Genomic DNA, 16,211 nt, shown 5'->3' with positions numbered 1-16,211 from the left:
TATATATATATATATATATATATATATATACATATATATATATATATATATATATATATATATATAAAATATATATATATATATATATATTATATATATATATATATATATATATATATATATTAATATTTGGTTACGTTGGAAAGATTCCTTTGGCAAGCGATGTTTGGATACCCATCCGGAAGCTTTCTTGCTGATTTGCAATTAAAATCACAGCTGAAGAATCGCGTGGAGCACTTAATTTTTAATTTGAGGTTATGATTTCTATGCACATGATTTTCTATGCTGGCTACTAAAAGGCGGCCATCTTAGCAAGCTGCCTTGATAAAAGCACCTTTTTTGAAAGTTTTAAAATGTTTGTATTTATGGGAGCAGACATACATTTTTCTCAGACTAAACGTCAGCTGAGCTTGTACCAAAAAAAAAAGTCCAAACAATGTCAAGTGAGAATTAAACCAAGGCCGGCAGAAATGCAAGGTTGTTTTACACGACTACGCTATCCTCTGATGCTGTTGCATAAATGCGTGATAATATTACACCACATTCAAAAATGAAGTTAGAATGTGTTTTCTGAGAGTAACAAGGAGAGTATAAATGTGAACCTATATTCTTTTCTGTCTGGGCCGTGTATGTGGCAAAGTATGCGAAACAAAGCGAAACCTCGGAACATTTGCTCTGTAACTGCGGAGCTCTAACTAGACGCAGACTTTAACATCTTGATAAAGCTATTCTGGAGCCCAAGGAAATTTGGTCCGCGTCGCCGATCAGGATTATAAATTTTATCAAACAGATTATTCCTGATTGGCACCTATCTCGCTATAGCTTTCAGTCTACTCCCTCATCAATAAGTAGTAGATAAGCTTGAAGTGTAGTATAAAAAAGGGGTAAACTACAATAGTTCAAAATTATATTGAACCGTCAATATCGTGCAATGTATTATACAACCTTTTAATACCAAGAATACACGTTCAATTGTATTTTATATATGGTGCAACAGTGGCGTAGCGCGACCGGGTGACACCCGGGGCGGGTTACTAGGGTGACACCCAAAAGAAAATAAATAAAGTATGGTTTATTTGCGGATGTCGAAATGTGACGTAAATAAATCTTATCAAATGAATATCTTTGGGAGCTGAAACCCACACTGAAATTGTACAAGTGCTTCCCGTTAAGTGAGCTTTCGCTCTCTTGTTGCGGACTCAATGAAATGCGCAGTAATAAGCCTCTGCACAAGATGTCACAGAAACGTACAAGGTTAGAAACAGCTTCACTGTAAGATTTGGAACCGATTCTTCTTGATGAACTGTAACATTTTCAATGCAATCTTATTATTGACATCAATAAAGGGTGTGTCACATCAAATTGCATCACGGAAAAAACGCTGTAGAAATTTAATTTTTAGGAATTATATCTTCAGCTTCCGCTTATAATCAGATAAGAGTTTATAGATCACGTTGGCCATGCTTCACTGTCAATTTTTCGTAAATTTGGAAAAATGTCGTCGAACGAAAAAGAGCGTCGTAAATTAATCCTGTGCACTCATTTCGAGAATCCGGAGTTGTCACATCGGGACATCAGTAAGATGCTGGGAATCGTCCAATCCACGGTCAGCAAAGTACTAAAACGATACTTCGAGAACCTAACCATCGACCGGAAGGTGAAGAACGGCAAAAATGGATGCTCCGTCAGTGAAAAAGATCACAAGCGCGTAGTTAAGCAGTTTAGACGTGATCCGAGAAGTTCGGTCCGGGATGTTGCCAATAAGCTGAATTTGTCAAGTTCATTCGTCCAGCGGACCAAGCAGCGGGAGGGCCTGCGTACATACAAGGTTCAGAAGGCTCCTAACCGCGACGAAAGGCAAAACATGGTGGGGAAGACGCGAGCCCGGAAGCTGTACACCGAAATGCTGACGAAGCCGCATTGCCTGATAATGGACGACGAAACCTACGTCAAAGCGGACTTTCGTCAGCTGCCGGGCCTGTTGTTCTTCTCCGCAGAGGACAAATTCAGCGTTCCGGAGGAGATTCGCAAGCAGAAACTATCCAAGTTTGCCAAAAAGTACATGATGTGGCAAGCGATCTGCTCTTGCGGAAAGCGGAGCGCCCCCTTCATGATGACCGACACGGTAAACGGGCAGGTTTACCTTAAGGAGTGCCTACAGAAGCGCTTACTACCACTATTGAAGCAGCACGAGGGCCCGACCATCTTCTGGCCGGATCTCGCTTCGTGCCACTATTCAAAGGACGTGTTGGAGTGGTACGAATCCAACGGGGTCACCTTCGTGCCAAAGGAAATGAACCCGCCCAACGCGCCGGAGCTTCGCCCAATAGAGAAATATTGGGCGATTATGAAGCAGGCCCTCCGGAAGAACCCAAAAGTTGTCAAATTGGGCTCGAAGTATGAATAAAAAGAAAATGCCAAAAGTTGTTTAATAGTTTTTATTTTACTGTCTAAAATTTTCAAAAGGATCGGTCTACTGGGCGAATTTCTACAGCGTTTTTTCCGTGATGCAATTTGATGTGACACACCCTTTAGAATTAATTTCAGCGGCCTTCAAATGCCTACGAAGTCGTGGTATTTCTAGCAGAAGCCGACTTCCCGAAACTTCATAGTTGTCAAATTGTCAAATCGGCATTTTCATTTCGCTGTCGGGTACTCATAACACGTGTCGAGCTTGAATTACTTCCAAAATTTCGACATTTCTTCCTTCATTGCTAGCCTGGGTACGGAAGGACTTTCACTTGGTTTGCTTATCTAATGAAGAATTCTCCTTTCAGTAACAAATAATTAATCGTTGGTTTTTAATAAAATCTTTTGAATTGCCATTTCGACTAGAAAGTTCCTTCCAACAGTAAGAAAATTTACCAGTGCATTGAGTCTGATCACAACGTTACTCAGAAATGGTTTTTTGGTTTGCAAATATTGTGCGCTAGATCTAGTTCATGTAGAACAATGCATCAGAAACACAGATAACACCGAGAGACCGTGCATTTGATCTAGTATTTGAGTTGCATAATTAATACTCCAATGGTTGTGATCCGTCCATAAAATAGTTTCACAGCATTATAATGAGCACTCCATCGAATTTGCGACAGTCTTTTAACAACACGGCTGTGTAGCTCAGAAACATTTATCAGCGATTAGTTGAAACTGCGTTGAACGAGTAAACAGAATAAACACTTCTGAAAATGTCACACACCGTAGATTCTTAGAAGAATCATGTTGTCCTCATAAGCCCACGTAGTATAGGTAGTATCGAATTGTTCGTTATATCGAAGCATAATAAAGAACTCGAAAACGTAGCTTATATTACTGTATTGTGTTGCTGTTTGAGTAAGATTAATGAAAAAATTCAACTAGAAGACGAAGCCAACCGTTCTAATGATGTTTCCCTTCGTTTGATTCATTCAGAATCCGGAATGAATTCCAAAACAGTTATATTTCGGGATTGGTTAAAGGTACAAAACAAGCTTTAGTATCAAAATACAGATAATGTATTGTTCTTTCAGAAAAAAATATTCAAAAAAATATTCCTTTGGACTTTGAAAATGTGTACGTTATATCGAGGTAAAATGTACGTTGTATCGAAGTTCCCCTGTAATATTATTTTCATATGACTTCGTTCAACATTAACGTTCAAAACCTTGTTCTTCGAACGTAACTTCCTCGTTTTCGAGACTTTGAATTTACACCCCACTACAGAAATGAAAGATGTAGTATGGCGAAATAATGAACATAAAAACCAAGAAAGATTCTATAACATGAACATTTCCATAGTCACTTGTTTTGTTAGATAATACCATATGTAAAAACCGATTAGCTACTACTCTAATTCGTATTTGAGTGTGTTCCTACGGCTTTTCTAGATATGTGTGATTTATTTCAGTGTTCAGTTAACAGTGTTGCGGTACAAAAAAAATATATTAGGTTGGGGAAATATCATCCATTATTTTAGGATAAAATTCAAAGCTATTTTTAATATGCTTTGGATTGTCCAATTAATCAAATATGCACCGTTTTGCTGTAAAATTTGTTGTCATTTTAAAAGTAGGTTCATAATGTCTCTATCATAGAATTCTTGATCCTTATAGGCGAAAAACTGTAGCAATAGATTTTTACAATCTTCTCTTGATCCCAATTTCTTATCACTCTGGAAATTTTGCAATGCGAGAAAAGGGTGGTAATCGCCACATGGCCCGGAACATATGGTGAATGCATTAAAACATCCCAATCAAGCTCTCGGAATTGAGCGGCCTTGCGTTGTTCTGATGGAACAAAACGCCTCTTCTATTGACCAATTTTGGACGCTTCTGGTCTGTCGCTAGCTTCAAACGGTCCATTTGCTGACTGAATTTAGTGTATTGCACAAAAAAAAAATTGAAAAAAATTAGATAAAATATTTTCTTTTAACAATAAATTAAATTGCACGTTAAATTTACGTTTACATTTTACTGTTGCAGTAACGGCACCATAAACATCATTCACAATTTCAGCGGTTTGGTTTGCATTTTAGCCTTTATAAAAGAAAAAGTGTAAAATGTACCGAATTTTCTCTTTGTTGACCTCCATTGTTAACACTCTGTAACTCACAACTGAATGGAACAAAAAACAAAAAAAAAACATCAAAAGTTTTTTTTTAGTGTGAAATGTCACCTTTACAACGAGCCTAAACTTGAAATTGTAGGATCTATATTACGCGATATATTGATCACAAAAGCCAGCTACCGAGAATATAATGGATAACATTTTTTCAACCTAATATATCCATATATATTTTTTTTAAAAAAGTACGTTTTTCATCCTATGGTAATCCACATAGGGGTTCAAAAAATAGTAAAAAAAACTTATTTGCCACCCCACACAATATTTTCCATAGAGCTGGTGTTTTGGTTTTGGGAGCTTTTTACTTCCATACTCGGAGGCGATCTGGCGTAGTGGTAACATCCATGCCTCTCACGCTAAAGGTCACGAGTTCAATTCTCACTCCCGACATTCTTCCAAAAATGGAAGTAAAAAGTGACGAACCAGCCAAATGAGTTTAAAGTCACTATAATACAGATAAAAAAAAACTTCCATACTCAGCCAGGCCCTTTACTGCGGTCTATGCAAATCGTTAGTTTTGGCAGTTTTGAAAATCGATGACAGTTAATTTGACTCACCCTGTAGATACAACGGTACTACCGGCAAAGGGTCACAATGTACAACGGTTTGCAACATGATTATCAATGAGTTTGTATACGGATTATTCAGAAAAAAAATGGTTTAAAAAATGGCTAAAAAAAGTTATGAAATTTGTAGAAGTTGGGGCATAAAAAGATTATATAAAAGGATTTCCAGGAACATCCTTTTCTTTTTCTTGTTTTCTTGTAGATATTGTCCATTTTTAAAAAAAATACCCCTGAAACTGTAACTGTTAAAAATTACCATAGGTCACCGATTAGTTTTACTGTTTACAACTCTTCCACAAGTGAAATTCTTTCACAAGTGTGTATATGTATGACCATTACATTTAGCGAATAACTATACGAAAGTCAAACATTTATATTTTGCTTTCGAACGTATGAATCTAACGACGAATATATCGACGAATAGTTAATATATGGATCCATTCAATCCAGTTACAAAAGTGACTGAAATCAAATAAGAATAGTCCGGTAAGGATCTTATGCATTATATTCAATGAATATTCTACGCCGCTAACATTAATTTATACATTTCATTCAACAATATTTTAGAATATGAAAAATGGCACTTGTCCAAAAAAGTTACTCCTACACTCGCGTCGGTGTGTCAGACCCTTACGTTTATTATGTCTACAACAAAAATGATTCAAGGCTGTTGATTCGCAGCAGCAGCACTGTCAAGCAACTTGATGATTTTTCCATACTGCAAGCTCCACCCCACAGCGAAAGAGTTGGACATCCTGAGGCACTTTGTGTCCGCCAGATATAGCCGATCTGGTATTTACAATATCATCTCTTTGCCGCTCCTTAATCCGGGAGATTGAAGCAACCGGCCAAACGGTGGAGAAGAATCTGGCCAAAATGGACATTTTTATGCGGAAACGTCAGACGAGACCGACCGTATCTGAGCAGCAGGCAATCACCCAGAAGGAGTAGCTTGAGGTACTGGTGAAAAACTTCTTTCCGGCGAAAGAAGTGAAAAACTTCTTTTCGTACTCATAATGACATAATGAGACGTACTTAATGCTAGAATTCAACGAATGGCAGGGGACCGGGTACTTTACGTTCCCCAGGTAAGCGATGACGTCGAATATATCGTTCACATCAAGTTCTCGGAAAAGGTCCTTCTCTGACAGACGTGAAGGGAATGTCCAAACCGCTTTTCTTTCGAGTCATATGGTGAACGGGGAGATATATAGTACGAAGTGCTTGTCGGAGTTGGGAAGTTGATGTGGTCTTCATGCCGAACCTGGGTTCAGCCCATTATGCCAAAAGATCACTGGAGGATGGATCGGCTGGAGATAAACATTAACGCGAAGACCACCAACCTTCCCAACATTCCCCAGCTACGCCCGATAGAAAACTTTTGGGCGAATGGCCAAAGTAGAGAGACATACGACCACCAAAGCCACGAAAAGGTGAAATAACATGTCGATATACATCTTTTCATCGGCCATGGTTCAGGTTCCGGCTAACTTCCGCAAGACCAGTGCTTCATTTACGATACTTCATCAAACAACTCTGCCTCTTCCTGTCCATTATACACTAGTTCTTCCGGCTTATTTAAAACGTTATGTCCTGACCGAGTTAGGGGACCAAAGATGAACTTTTCGTCTGACTCACGTTGGTCCCTGCGGATCAATAGGGGACTTTTTCCTCTCAAATCATCAAAGGCATCAAAATTTTCTAATTTTGTTGCTGTCGCTTCCAGTTGACACTCCCTAAACAAAAATCCTAATGTCGGTGCGATGAAACCAGCTCAACATATTAATCTTTGGATGCATTAGAAGGGCTCTTGAACAGTCTGCCATATAAAAGTTTTTTGACGTAGAACTACGTCTTTCAAGAAGGGTGCCAAATCGGAAAACAGGTCACGTTTTTATGAAATAAAGTTAACGTTAATAACTATTTTCACTGTGAACGAATTCTCATGATTTGCATACCTATCGAATCGGAAATTCTCCTAGATTTGTTTGATATGTTATACACTACAATTCGCTAATCTCTAAAAGGTTTAAATTAATGAAAACTGGAAGAATTTCATTTTTCCCATACATTTGTTCTCCCGATATGTGTTTGCTAACCCTGCCCGTATTTCGAATGCTTATAACTCGAACATTTCTTAATAGATCGGAAAGACGTTTGCATCAATTGATAGGAATTATTTTTACGCGTCTATCACAATTAATAAAATGTTATTTCTCATGAGATGAACAAGTGAATAACTGTAAAATGTCATGGGTTATCTAAACTGCCTAACTGCCAAGTTTTGATTGACCCGATTTTCGGTTTCCCCAACACAGACTTCAAAATCGATGTTCCTGTGGAAATCCGCTTTGCAAATATACATGCAAGTCGGGGGTATTTTTGTTCACACCGAGCTGTGTTTCCCTAACACGGACTTCAAAATCAATGTGCCTGGGGGAATCTTCTTTGTCAAAACATGCAAGTCGGGGGGTATTTTTGTTCCCACAGAGCTGTGTTTCTCTAACACGGACTTCAAAATTAATGTGCCTGGGGGAATCCGCTTTACAGATACATGCAATTTGGGGGTATTTTTTGGTGTTGAGTACTTATGTACTCGCTTGTCGTTGTGCAGACCGGAATATGTTTCCCTTAAACGTACTTTTAAACTGAGAAGTCTGGGAAAATCGTCATTTCAGATGCTAGAGGTGAATGAACTTTCGCAGTTCGAGAACTACGTAAACATGAGATGTGCAATAATTTCGGAGGGAAATGTAAAATACAATGATCGTTTGACAATTCTTCCGTTCACATATTTTGGTAGTCCCAGGCATCATATCAAACGTAAAAGAACGTCCATCAAATTTATTTGTAACGAAGAACATAATCTATTACAAAAGTTTCGATGCATTTTAAAATAATATTCGAAGTGGTAAACAAGTGGATTGCATAATATAATTGCGTAGTTCTACGTCGAAAATGCGGTCGTGTCCTAGATACAACCCCTTACATTTTTTTGAGGTTCATCCATTTAAGAAAATCAACATGATCAAATTGTGATATTTAAATATATTGATATCGCGGGACATTTTCGTTTCTTTTGCCAAATGCGGGACGGAATCTTACGCGGGACATTTTGTTGAAATACGGGCGAAAGCAATAGCATCGAAACGAATTTTCATCTTCAGTTTTCCACCAAAGAACACAACTCCCAACGCTGAAAAATACCTTACGTCACTTTTACCCCGGAAAAAATAATTGAAATCACGAAAACTGAATGATTGATTGAAAAAAAAAAATACAAATGAGTCATTCACGATTTCCCAGTCATCCAGCTAGCGACCGGACGGAAACACGGTTTTCCAAATGGTATTTTTCAAGATCGAGTTGTTTAATTTGATTTTTCAAATTGGTCTTTTCCAAGGCTAGAAGTGAATGAACTGAGAAAGCTTAAAGCCTCTATAATTCAAAATAAAATCGTTACACCAATAAATCATAACATATTCCTGAATTCAAAAAACTGCTTTCCAGCAAAAAAATAATGTAAATTACATTTTTAAAATGCATCGAAATTTATAAAATAACTCTTTAGCCGAAAGTTCCAGTGGTTCTGAAAAGGATCAATGGGTTTGCGTTGTTTTGGACACGCAGCTGAAAATCCATGATTCGTTCTTGTTCTACTGAGAACAATATACGTAACGCATTCAGGATGCATCGCCACATTTACTTGTATTACACACAGTGATAACGCATAAAATCAACAATTCCTACGATCTCCATGGTATGAAAATCGACGTCATACGTCCTATTTGATATTTCTCTTCTGCTTTGATTGTACTCTACACTTTGCGAGGTTTTTGCATGTTTTGAAGATGCGTTCTGTGGCGGAAAGCAAAACCGCCGTGTTTGTGACATCAGCATTGAGAAAGATTGCTGTCTGATAGCTGAAACGAGATAACTTGAATGATGATGATGTTTTGAATTACAGAAGCTTTAAAATGCATCAGTTCAGTCGCCTCTTGTCATAAAAAGCCTATTTGAAAACTAAACTAAACGCTCTGCCTTGCGAAAGATCGTTTCGAAAGCCATGCTGCCGTCTGGTCGCTAGCTAGATGGCTGATGAATTGTGAATACTGTAATTTGAAATCGCGAACGGTTTGTTTATACTCAATGAATAGAATACGGCGGAGCTGAGATTGCAATATTTTCTCTATCCATGTTGCTCGTTTCGAGTAACCGATTTACGCTCGTCTGATCAGCAGTGATAAGCGAATATTGTACCTCGTTGATAAATATTCGGCCACGGTAACACGATACGAAAATGTGTATTCTTCCAATTTTCCTTAACTTAAATCATTTATGGGTTAGGAAACGTACCGAAAAAATTTAGAGAATTTCCGATCGATTGGAATGCAAATCATAAAAATCCGTTCAGAGCTAAAATATATATTAGCGTTAAAACTATTTCACAATAAATCATCACCTAATCAGAGGTGTGATCACTGAAAGACGTAGTCTTATGTCAAAGAAAATGGCTGGATTATATCAATGATATAACCGCTAAGTTGACGTCCGTTGGCTTAGTAATCATTTGTTTGTGTTGATTAAATTATGGATTTTTTTTTTTTTTTTTTTTTTTTTATCTTCGCTTATTTTTCGTCGGCCTATTTCCGCCACTTTAGTGCCAATCACCGACATCAGGGAGGCGACTCCACCTGTTCCTACCTATCAGACTCAACAACTCATGAGCCGGGCCAACTTCTTTTACTTCCGCTCCGAAGGAAGACGTAACCAGAGATTTTTCGCCTCAGAAAATCCCAACGACGCCAGCTGGGATTGAACCCAGGCCGATCGGATTGTGAGGCTGTTACGCTAACCATACAACCACTGGCGCCGTCATAAATTATGGATTGAATAAATCGATTTTTAAACTCAATTGAATTCAACGTATTTGCTTTGTAAGTAAAGAATTTGAACCAATGCCAAAATACCGCTGACTTGCATTTGTTTGCAATGTCGATTTCTCCAGGATGCTTGGTTTACAAGTCTGTGTTGGGGAAACCGTGAATCGGGTCAATCAAAACGTTGCAGTTAAGGCGTTTAGATAACGTTTAATATTTTACAGTTATTCAATTGTTTATCTCATGAAAAATAACATTTTATTAACCAACTGTCCCGCGTAACGCGGGACGTCTGGTCAGTTTAGCCTTATAATAAAATAAACAGATGGGATAAAACAAACGATAAGGAACAAAACTACCAAATTATATTCATAAAATCCGAAAGGTCGTGGCATGGTCTAATGAATAGGGGCTTCAGATTCCGGACTGGTCAGCTTGTTTACCAAATCAAAACCATGTTAAGAACTTATGAGGAGTGATCGTACGAATAGTAGATGCAGTTCACATGCAATATGACTGATTTGAAGAGTATAAACGAGAAGTATCCTCTGCGTAGAACGTGATACACACTACAACATGGCGCAATTTGGTCGAAACCGACCCGAATGAGTTATTTGAACTGCTTGAGAACTAAAGATGACCTACGAATTAGAAACTTGTTGTAATTCATGTAAAACTGACGTTAATTTTGTGCAGGAGTTAGAGTTCTGATTGTGGTTCTATAGTAGTGAAGCACTGGAATTTTAGTTTTTAAATTTTTCGCGCCTGAACACAACAATTAAGTTCAAATGGCCAGCCTAATAAATGAAAATAGTTATTGTATTCTAGACTATATACTTCAATTAAACCGATTTCTTACATGTCTTTGGAAACTCAGAAAAATGGTTATGAAACGGTAGTTATGAAACGCAGTGTATTACTTGGAAGCCACTTAGCCACTAGAAACATATTCCTATTTCTGTAAATCAGACAATCGATATCTAACGGTTTTTCTTAAGAAAGTTTTTGACAGTGCGTGGTCGATCGATTCAGATCGAATTGCTTGTTCTTGATTGATGGGGCTCCGTTCATTGCTAGGTTCACGTAGGAGTAAAAGCATGATCTTTAGTCACTTTCGTAAACATCTACACAATGGTTCGATTTCATGAAAGCTACACCATACTTGAGGATTTTATATATTCCATTGAAAGATAGTGACGAAAGGAGTTCGCGGTTCACCTTAGATTAATCAAAAGTGTTTATAATGATAATATGGCACTGTTTTTTCTTGCGCTTTTATTGATACAGCTTATGCAAACTGTAATATCTGTGAATGATTGATATAACAAATAGAAAATGTTCGCCCACCACGTCATGACCCGCTCTGAGCACATTTCCCCAATGCAAACGGTTCAAATCGAACACATTGCCCCAAAACATTTCCCAACTGATTGTGAGTCGTTAGGTGCGCGAGAGAGAAAGAGATAAAACAGACACAACAGAACCCCAACGCCAGAGATCTAAGTGATAGGAGAGCGAGACGGAACATAAACAGAATGACAGCATCATCTCAGTCGTACGGTGGTTTAGTTCTATTTTCGCGCATCTCAGACGGCGCGACAGATCTCGCTGTGTATTAGCTGCGGGCGACAGCGGGGCGTGTGCGACGTTTGTGTAGTCAGGTCTCGGCGCGCGGAAGGGATCGAAAATTCCAAGGATGCACTTACGTGTATTGTTTTTCGCTTCCCGTTCGTTGTACAGCACCAGCATGAACTCGCTGCTGTTGTGGATCGTTCCCTGGTCGGAGGTTGTTGGTGATGTCGGATCGGACAGAACTCCATGCGGATTGGGGGAAAGTTGGCTGTCGGAGGGAGAATTCATCGCTGCGAAGTGGTTGGTTTCCTTGGTGAATTTTTCCATCGCTTTCAGTGGTGAGTTGAACGATTGAGGGCGCTGAATCGGAGGTCGGGCCGGTACCGTTTGCGGAGGTGTGGTTTCAATTGGTTCTGGCTCTGTTATTACCACCGATGGTGGCGAGGATGAGAGGGGTGTCGGTGGTTGGGTTTGCGGCTGCACCGGTGGTGCCAAAGGTGGAGAGGGTTCTCTGAGGGACTCTGGCTGTTTTATTTTGAAGAAATCTTCGTCTCGTGTTCCGTATGACATTTCACGCACGATTTCCGCACGGGTGTAATTTTCCTGAGTGAAGGGTTTCACTTTCTTGACCTTGTCCAAATCTCGGGCAGGAGAACGGGACTCATCGCGACGCTTACGGAAGTTGGCATCAACTTGCGGTATATTATCGTTTTCATCTCTCTCGGGAATCTGCGTGGCACTGTTGATTCCCCGTTTTGGGTCTGGAATAAACACTGTATCGGATTCCTCGCCCGGGTCACTTAATCCGTAGGGGTTTTCTGCCTTTACACGGAAACGGTATTGGGAACCTTCAATAAGACCGCTGAGGGTGGTATTGAGTTGACGGCAGGTCGACGCCTTGAGCCAAACATCCCAACCGAGGCGGTAGTATTCGACAATATAATTACCGATCTTACAGCCCCCGTCGTCCTCTGGGGCAGACCAGCTGAGTGTAACGGCTTTTCCAGCCGACATACTGATGCTGATCTTGCCTGGTGGTTCAGGTCGGGACGTAACGGTGACGAGGAACGAGCCATAATCTTCACCGAGTTTGTTGAACGCTCGCAAATGGTATTCACCACGATCGGACCGTTGAGCATTGGAAATTCTTAGGCAAGAATTTTTGTCCGTTGTTTCGATTTCGTAACGGCCACCACCGGACAGCAATTCACCGTTATGACTCCACTCGACGATGGGAGTTGGTTGACCAGCGATCCCAATCTTCAGTCGAATAACCTCATCCGCTTCGACTATCACTCCATCTTCGTACTGTCGGGGTAAACGAATCTTAGGGTACGCATCAATGAAAAGGTTGCAGATGGTTATGGTATGACCAGCTCGATTAGTTGCCGTGCACTTAATCTCCCCTTCGTCTGTGAGTGCCGCCTGGTGGATAACCAGAACACTGATTTCATTGTCGGTGATAATTTTCGTACGGCGACTACTGAATATCTCGAATCCATCTTTGAACCAGCTTATCTGAGGGGCTGGGGCTCCTACGAAGGAAACTCGGAATTCTACTTTTTCGTTCTCGATGGCAGTGGTGTCGAACAGTTCGTTAATAAATCTTGGAGGAGCCACAGCAGCTCGCTGCAGCGTTACTGTGAGGGCCTCAGACAGTTCGCTACTCTCTGATTGCCCGACGATATTCTGCGCAAGCACTCGGAATTGGTACCGCCAGCCCGGCTCAAGTCCGGTGATGGACAGTTCGTTCGATTGGATCAGCTGAGCGGTTGCTCGAACCCAGTGCGGTGAACCGGTGCGCCGATGCTCGATTATGTAGCCAAGAATTGGCGAGCCGCCATCACTCGTGGGCCGTTTCCAACGAAGCGTTACGACATCCGGTGTCGAATCGCTCGGCGTTCCCGGCACCAGCGTTGGTTTCCCCGGTGGAGACGGAGGTTCTGTAAGTAGAAATATTACATCAATTTACGATATCGATATCCGTTTCATGATATTTTTTTCTATCGGTCGTCACTGTGTTTGGATAGGCAAACGTCCTCGTAAGAATGAAAGAAGCAAGAAAAAAAGACAAGTGAAATTGTATTTCAACTGTAAACGTTTAACACAAGTCTAAAAATAAGTCAGGCTGCTCTCTCCCGTACACCCATTTTTCGGGTGACTGAGCCAATTTTTCATATCCATCAGCGAGGGGGAGGGACAGAAAATGCACTCACCTGCTGTTTTCCAGTGGACAGCCTTCTTAGGCCTACCGGAGTGTTTCGTCGGTTGATTTCCCATAATCTACGGGTCCTATCGCTTTTCACTAGCCTAGAAAATTGTCTCACACTCTTCTTCACCTCTCACTCTCTCACTCGCGCTGAGTCGATGATTCGCTAACAACACATTCAGGGCGCCATTTTTTTCCTTCTTTGCTCCTCTGTGGTCTAGGATTTGAACAAAATTTCTGAGCACTAGCTTAGACCAATCTGTAAAGGATGAAGCGAGACGGAACGACGAACGCGCGGTTTTCGCGGAAATTTTGTTTCGAGATTTCGATTTATGTCCGAGCCGAGCCGCGACCAGTCGAGCACTGAAAATGGGAGATTGTTTCGAACCCGGCATCCGACGGTTGACAGCTGCGTGTTGCGCAAGTGCGACAGGATTTGAGAGGGTTTGTTGGATTCTGCGCCTCGAGAAATGCATTCAGAACGACTTTGTTGACACATCAGTTTTCCGATGTTGCGTGAAAATTGTTGATCACAGTAGTGAATCAGCCTGCCAATTGATAAAATTCAGTGAATAACGATCAAATCACATGTAGTGAAAGACACTTGCTACGAATCATCTATTCGTCGTTAGGATAGAGCGGAAAACATAATGCTAATCGATGCTCGGCTTGAGTGTTGGCGCGTGCGCTATAGGAAGAGCCAAAGTCAAAGCGCTTATCTGTGCTGCACACACTAATAACAAGCTTGTTCCATATGAATCAACATAAGCTACATCAACATAAATTAAGTCAACGCGAGTCGCATTTCACGGCCGTTTGGAATCTGTTCAAACACAACGGTAGCGTGGCCGAGCGGTCTAAGGCGCTGGTTTAAGGCACCAGTCACTTCGGTGGCGTGGGTTCGAATCCCACCGCTGCCAACAGGGAGTTTTTTGTTATAATCTATTGACAATTCTTGCTGTGTTCAGTGTCAAGCTTAGTTTTATTAGAATTTTTGTTTGTTTGAAAACTACGAAGTATGGTTATTAAATAACGAGACTGGTTACGAAAAAGGGTTATATTTTAAAAATTACGGTACAACGATATGCCCCCCTTCAATATACTCCCCTTGGCTCCTCACACACCTCTCCATACGTTTTTTCCATCGTTCGAAGCAGTGCTGAAACTCTTCTCTTGTGATGGCGTTCAAAAGCCGCGTCGCTTTTTCCTTCGCCTCTTCTACGGACTGAAGTCGAGTACCTTTCAACACGAATTTGATCTTGGGGAATAGAAAAAAGTCGCATGGGGCTAGATCTGGCGAGTACGGGGCATGTTCGAACACTGGAATGCCCTTATCGGCTAAAAATTGCTCCATCGACAGCGCGATATGGGCAGGTGCGTTGTTCGTGTTTTTCGTCACACATGATTTCCGACGCACACTACAAACACTACACGTTCCATTCAAACAATTGCTGCTCGCAAACTACTATAGTGACAAAAATGTGTTTTCGTACGTTTATAGCTGACACTTCAATCTACCGAACGCACTATTCGTTTTCCCCCTCACCCCTTTTGGACGCCCTCCAGGCGCGCAGTCTCGTTTTTTAATAGCCATACCTCATATTTCAATACTTGACAAATTTATCAAGTCATGATATTGAATAAATATACGAGAAAAAATGAAGAAAAAATTAAACTTTGATTTTTCACTTCCAAAATTATTTGCCAGGTTGTTTCAACGTTGACCGATTCAATCGATAAAATTTTGAAAAAAATATAGGTCATTTGATATTATAATGATATTCTAACTAGGGTCAATGATGTTGGTTTGTCCACTTTTATGAATGCTCAAATCAGGTATTCAAATGTTTCCTAACATATAAATAAAATTGTATTTTTCATGATTCACAGTAGTTTTATAGATCATTTATGCGGAAATATTGCAAACATCATGCTCGCACACCATTTGTATTAGATTTATATATTTAAATCATGTATGGTAAATGTCGGGAAAGACCGACATGGTGGGAAAGATGGACACCTATGTATGATCGATAAATTACATTTTTATTTCAAATTTTAATGATGCAATACAGTATATCAATACATTTGACACTTTCTGTGTACATCTAGCTCAGGGGTTCTCAAACTGTTTCGGGCAAGAGACCCCTTTTCCAGAATTAGTCATACCTTAGACCCCCACAGCCAAATTTATTTGAAAATTCTATATGTATTTTTTTTCTTACTGAGAAATTATCAATTTGAAAACATTGCAGTTGGTTAAATGAATAAACTTGATATTATTTTTTCACGGAGGCGATCTAACCTAGTGACAACATCCTCACCTCTCACGCAAAAGGTCACGAGTCAATTCACACTCCCAACATTCTTCCAAAAAATGAG

General features: G+C 40.1%; 1 protein-coding gene and 1 non-coding gene across 3 annotated transcripts in view; one reads left to right on the top strand and one right to left on the bottom strand.

The window, feature by feature from the left end:
- The window catches only part of LOC129765244 (titin), a 28,424-nt gene extending 14,242 nt beyond the window's left edge, over positions 1-14,182 (bottom strand). For both annotated transcript variants that reach the window (XM_055765339.1, XM_055765340.1), the window contains exons 1-2: positions 13,837-14,182; positions 11,755-13,563 (exon numbers count right to left, since the gene is read on the bottom strand). In XM_055765339.1, the coding sequence (XP_055621314.1) occupies positions 11,755-13,563; positions 13,837-13,900 (1,873 nt within the window). In that variant the 5' untranslated portion in view covers positions 13,901-14,182. The remainder of the gene's footprint in view (positions 1-11,754; positions 13,564-13,836) is intronic.
- Positions 14,183-14,667: 485 nt separating this feature from the next.
- On the top strand, positions 14,668-14,749 carry Trnal-aag (transfer RNA leucine (anticodon AAG)). Its single transcript has one exon. It is a non-coding gene; the product is annotated as a tRNA-Leu (tRNA).
- Positions 14,750-16,211: the final 1,462 nt, after the last annotated feature.

The sequence above is a fragment of the Toxorhynchites rutilus genome, chromosome 2, assembly GCF_029784135.1.
Source record: "Toxorhynchites rutilus septentrionalis strain SRP chromosome 2, ASM2978413v1, whole genome shotgun sequence".
Lineage (NCBI taxonomy): Eukaryota > Metazoa > Arthropoda > Insecta > Diptera > Culicidae > Toxorhynchites > Toxorhynchites rutilus.
The sequence above is the reverse complement of the archived record's forward strand: the minus strand, read 5'-3'. Positions and strand labels throughout refer to the sequence as shown.